Source organism: Salvelinus fontinalis, chromosome 23, assembly GCF_029448725.1.
Source record: "Salvelinus fontinalis isolate EN_2023a chromosome 23, ASM2944872v1, whole genome shotgun sequence".
NCBI lineage: Eukaryota > Metazoa > Chordata > Actinopteri > Salmoniformes > Salmonidae > Salvelinus > Salvelinus fontinalis.
This window is the reverse complement of record NC_074687.1, coordinates 35291546-35297545: the sequence shown is the minus strand read 5'-3', so window position 1 is coordinate 35297545 and position 6000 is coordinate 35291546. Positions and strand designations below refer to the sequence as shown.

At 39.7% G+C, this 6000-nt stretch overlaps 1 protein-coding gene across 2 annotated transcripts in view; it reads left to right on the top strand.

Annotated features, from left to right (window-relative positions):
• Window positions 1–311: 311 nt before the first annotated feature.
• The window catches only part of LOC129821200 (contactin-associated protein-like 5), a 65073-nt gene continuing 59384 nt past the window's right edge, over window positions 312–6000 (top strand). For both annotated transcript variants that reach the window (XM_055878573.1, XM_055878572.1), the window contains exon 1: window positions 312–685. In XM_055878573.1, coding sequence (XP_055734548.1) covers window positions 601–685 — 85 coding nt within the window. In that variant the 5' untranslated portion in view covers window positions 312–600. The remainder of the gene's footprint in view (window positions 686–6000) is intronic.

Genomic DNA, 6000 nt, shown 5'->3' with positions numbered 1-6000 from the left:
TGGAGGAGAGAGAATTATCCATAAAACTTAACTTCCTCCTAAATTCCTTAATGTCATTTCCTCATCTTATTTTACCATACACAGATATATTTTAAACGGAATGCATCAAAAACAATATTTTCTCCCCTCATAGCCTCTTACATACATTTTAATGTTGACATACTATTATCCAAATGAACATTCACTAATTTTGACTCCAGAGCCGCCTCCTGTTTGACAGTTTGTCCAGCTACGTTGTTGCTGAAATGGTCTAGAGCGCAGCAAGAGGAGCGGCAAAACTAGTTACACTACTGTACAAAATCACACACACTCACATACTTCAAAAAAATACTAGAACGGCCATGACTTGAAACCAATTCATGAAATACTAGAGAGATATACGTTGAGAGAGGAGAAAAAGAGAAGGAGAGAGCACGAGAGAGAGAGAGAGATTCTACGGGCTGAGCATCTGTGAAGGACTGCTGATGGGGGAGTGGTTTACTTTTCCACTGGGCTTCAAACACACTGCGTGATTCCGTCCGCGCTAGAGACACTTGAAGGCATCGCTTTCATGAGATTTACTCTCTTCCTACAACATCAGGATATATCACAGTAGGGAGAATGGAATTGCGAAAGCTGTCTCGGTTATATATCTTCATTGTCTGTCTTTTGAGTGCCTCCAGCTCTGCGTCCGCCGCCAGTCACTGTGAGTATCAGAAGTTGCTTACCAGTACCACTGGTTTTGGAAATGAAACCGTGCGCGTTTGGTGACATGCTTTTTCCTGTAGTCTTATGACTCATATGGATGAAAACATAGATGTATGCTGACATGCCCGAAGAAGCAAAAGCCTAGATAATAACGTTATAGCTATGTTTATTTTTACAAGTAAATGTATAGGTGTAGGGCCGTGTGTTGCAACTATAACGTGATATATTAGATTCCTTTGTCTATTGTCTTTCTAGTGTTGCTTAAGATGACACTTTTTTTATTTGAAATATCAGTAAATTATTTTCTATAACCTATAATTGCAGCATAATTAGCAGTAACATAATTTGTTGGAAATTATATTCACCCCTATTGTCATTCACAGCATCGTTGGCATTTGTTTCTCTCTCTGATATGTCGTATTAAATGAACATTCAATTGTCTTTGATTTGTTGTGCCAGCATCTGTTTAGTCCAGTTGTTTTGATGTTGTCGTCGCTAGTGGTCGTCCTTCCTCACCTGAGTTTTTAGGTGGATGATAAGTGGTGTATTGTGCAAAATTGGTAACGATTTGTTATAACTCCATATCAAACATGTTAAACAACTATATACATTATTCGTGCATAATTAATTAAGTTATTGAAGGAAATTAACTTAAAATACTAATTGTTATCCAAAACATAGAATTGATGGGTGGCTTTGAGACCTGGTACCTGTGAGATAGGCATAAAAGCAGTTTATTCTCGTGATGTAACCCAGTGAACTGAGCTAAACTGACAGCTAGATTATTCATTTATGACCTTCTTGTGGTCACTCAAATGTATCCAGTGATCAGAATTGACATGCTGCTCAGAGATGAAATGGCTAGATTCACCTAGAGGACAAGCAAATGGCCGTTCTCATATTTACCTTTGAGAAACAAAAGGAGAAGCCCAATATCCATCATGGGTGGTTTGTGTAGCCCCTGTGTCAGGTGACAGAGATAATGGCAGCCACATCCTCCCAGAGGAGCATGTCCTCGTGCTCCTAGGTCTGGTGTCCTATGAAGGCTACCGGATCCGTTGCTTGCAAATATTCATAATTGATACTGAACATCTACTAAATAACCTATTTCATCCAATGATTTCCAGCATATGCTGCTGGGCCCGTGGGCCTGTAATCTTAGTGCTATTCAAATGGTTCACAGTGAAGTCCAGCAGGTGGTTGGACTTGCTTTATCATTTACTTTATCTTATTTTTATAAAGGCCAAAGGATGGCGCTTGAAAGGGAAAGTTTCCTGCTGGGAGTGAAATTATTATTTTGAAAGTTGCCTTTGGATGAAAACAGCGGGGGCTTTCATTACCAGAGCTGTCTCTTGATATCACTCACGTCACCATGCCTCTGTGGGTGGAATATTGCTCCGGGTTTACAGTAATACTATCACAGCTACACTATCACAGCTACTGTATCCCACAATATTATGCACATACTTATATTACTAACAGTATAAACACTCACACGGACAACCATACTAAGTTTTATTTGCTTTGATTTTCCGTTCGGTTTCTTTTTGAGCAGACATTTCAGAGTAAATTAAATCCCATAGCAGAGGCACTTACTGAAGTACATTTGGTAAAGTACTGCACCATCCCACAATGCAGCAAAGATGACAGCATCCTATTGACTATGCATGTATGTGTAAAAGCAGTCCTGAGTCCTCACCATATTCTACTAGCTGATTAATGCAAAGCAGGCACTCACTCAGTCTCTAGAATGGAAGGAACTCCTACTGTTGTAGAGATTCATAAAAGGGTGATGCATTCATCAAGAGATAAATGAGGCAGAACACAGCAGTAGGGAGCTCCCACTTCCAATGTGTAGACTGAAGTCTCCAGTATTTGTACAAAAAAATCAAATAAAATGTAAACCTTTATTTAACTAGGCAAGTCAGTATGGAGAAAGAGCTCAGCTAGCTAGAGCCTGGGAGATCCAAACTGCCATAGGCAATGAGTGTTCAAAAGTACATCACATGAATGGGTCGATGTACAGTGCATACTGTATGTAATAACATGGAAAGGCCATGGGACACAGTAGAAGTACAATTTAGATGTTAGTCACTACACATAATTATCCAATTAAATGTTTTCCCTTCTCGATAATGGTTCTGGATTTCCTTAACATATCTGACTTCACGTAATGGTCCAATTATGGTAATGTATTTGACAGTATAGTGCTGTCACTACTGTTGCTGGTAGTGGATCAGAGATGGACAGCACACGTGCAGTTAAATATGGAAAGATAGACCATTATTATCTCCCCAGTGGTTTGGTGGATGGCATACAACAAAACAGATTGACATTCAACAAAACATCCAAATGAAAGGGCACCCACTGATAAAGACAGCAGCATTTTATGAGCTACTCTGGTGGTAGGGTTATTGAATGTGTGACTTGGGGCTGGTACAGTCCTAAAGGCAAAGGTACTCTCATCCATGTTCTGCTTTGTTCATTGTGTGGACCTACACACACAGCCAAGAATCACATAGACAATATGAAGTCTATGAATCAGGTTGATTACAATAGATTCTCTTTTCAATACGCCTTATTCATAGAGATTCCTACATGTTTCCCAGAAGTTAGAGTTCAATTACTACATGGTTAATTAAGTGAAACATGTTTCTCTGTCTTTTGTTCTATTTAGAGTGTGGATGGCTGGATGTGGATGGATGGGGCTGTTTTGCACTTCCTTTCATGTGTGACTTCGAGGGGCATGTTGTTCATTTGAAATGCCAAGAAAAAAGACTGTGGTTCTTTCAAGGTGTTGGCGATCATCACATTAGAATGCAGTTCTTGGCAACCTCCGGCTTGTGCTATAGACGGGGGTTATGTTTGGTACAGGATTCAAAAAATAACTCACCCTTGAATGTAGCCTAATGTATTCAGAGATAGTATGGTCGAGGAGCATGCCTTGTTAAGCTAATGAATGAAGAAAGGGGTATGGCAGTATTAAACCAATGATATACTGTATGTTGGAATATCTCCCTAGTTGTTGCTATGGTACACCCCATTATGTAAAAGTATCTTTGTAAGTTATTGTTTTTTGCTCCCCTACCATACACTTGTGCTTGTTCATGTTATCGCCCCACGGCCACACATAATATACTGCATGTGCTGAATACTGTAGGGAGAATGAAGCCTATTTTATCACTGTAAATGTATTTAACCTTTATTTTGACAAGGAGTCAATGCTGAGACCAAGGTCTCTTTTCCAGGTGAGCCCTGTATAGCACCACAATACACTTCAAAATGCACATTCATATACACAATAATAATAGTAATAACAATAATAGTAACAATAATAGTATCACCATAATAAAGAACAGGTAGAAGGGTTGACTGCCCAACTTGCTTCCTGTTGACTGGAGAGAGACAAGATCTATTTAAATAAAAAAATTCAATTCTTAACACGCTTAGTTATGTTTTTTTTAAACGATAAATCATTGTCAGTCAAAATACCAAGGTATTTGCATCTTGAATGCATCTCCAAAGTTTTTCTGCAGCCTGTGTGTTCACCTAAAATCATGTGAGCAGGATGTGCCACAATTGTATTATCTTAGGGTTGTTTATGATACATATATTTGATCTGGACAGAGGAGAGCTAACTGGTATTGCGCAATGCTAAAACCACCCACCCCCCCACCCCCCCCAATAACGAACAATATATGATATAAAGCTATTTAGAGCAATAATATATTGGCCCCCCTGGGAGAGGAAAAATCTATTTGATGAATGTGGCGCCAGTGGAGGCCTTTGCATTTCCAAACGTATCGCTCTCACACTGATGGTACACCATTCCCGATCTATAGAGTGCAATGAATATGCTACAAATAGCTGTATAGTCCGTAAGTTCCATCTTCTATTTATTTCTGGTGTTACTGGCAAAGGATTGCTAAGGATTACAAGTGACCACTTACTATTGACCGTGCCGATAAGAGAACACTGGTGCTATGCAGGGCTTTTACTGCGTGATAAGAATAACAAGGTAATGTTTCCCTACTTTCCATCTCCAAAGTAGACCGAGCAGACAGGAAGCACGGTTTAAACTTGGGAATACCGCCAGACATTTTCTGTCAGTGGCTATTACTCTGTAACTCCTCATTTCTGTGAGAAGGAATCTCATACACACAGTTTTCAATTGATGATCTAGGGTTTGATGATACAGGTGGATCCTGCAAACATTTTGAGCAGGACTCATGATTGAGCCAGACAGGTAGCTATTGCAGCATTATATCGTTTAAATTTGAGCATCTTTGTAACAATATGACAAAATTAGTACATCTGGGTTCGGGAATTGATGTTCTCAGAGCGAACAGTCAACCGTTTTATCTAATCTGAAACCTGCTGTCTTTATTTTGACCATCTTTGGACAGCTTTTAATTAAATGTATTTCTCCAGAAAGTATTGTATGAGTTATTTCCCCAGTTCTAATGAAGGTGAGCCTTCAACACTTAATCTGCATGTATTAAAATGTAAACGGGCTTGGTGACATTTCCACAGGCAGGAGAGAGGACGGCCGTATCAGGACCACCATCTGGGGCTGCTTGGATATGGAAGCCAAGCTGTCATTTTTGTCCAATGAGAGTCTCTCTTTTCCAATCTAGTATTCACGAGGGGCTAATCAGCCAGTAACCTCTGGTTTCTTTGCATAGTGACACACACTGTTGGCTAATGGTGAGTTCAGTGTGGGGTAGTGTATCACACAGAGGTGACACAACCAGAAAGACTAATCAGAATGGGATATGTATCAAAAGAGCAGCTCCACCGCCATCTATGCCAACTTGATAATGATATGAAAAATGAACAGAGTGGTTGACCATGTTTCACAGTATGTGTTACTTCTCCTTTGTGCATTGACTGAGAATTCTCACCAGCAGTGTAAAATCTCTTGAATTTATGAAGTGTGTGATAGTCACGTTATCGCTCGGTCTGTAAGTAAACCTAAACATATCAGCCTTCAGATCAGTTATCAACACTTTCTCTCTAAACTATGTTTTGCTGCTCACTCTATCAGACACATTATTGGAAATTAAGTGCTACAGTACAGTGCTGTGTTTCTCAATCACATGTATTGACCGGCACTTCCTCAAATTCAGCCTGCGTCTGTAGCTAATTGTCAACCGATACCTCAGCCATACTCAATGTTTCTGCCTGAACAGAGATGAGATGGGACCAGTCTATAAATACATGTAAGGTATCGTATTCTGCTTTATCGATACTACCCGGAGGCATACATCCATTCTTTACTGGATCATGTCATTGTTCCTCTGGATCCTTTTG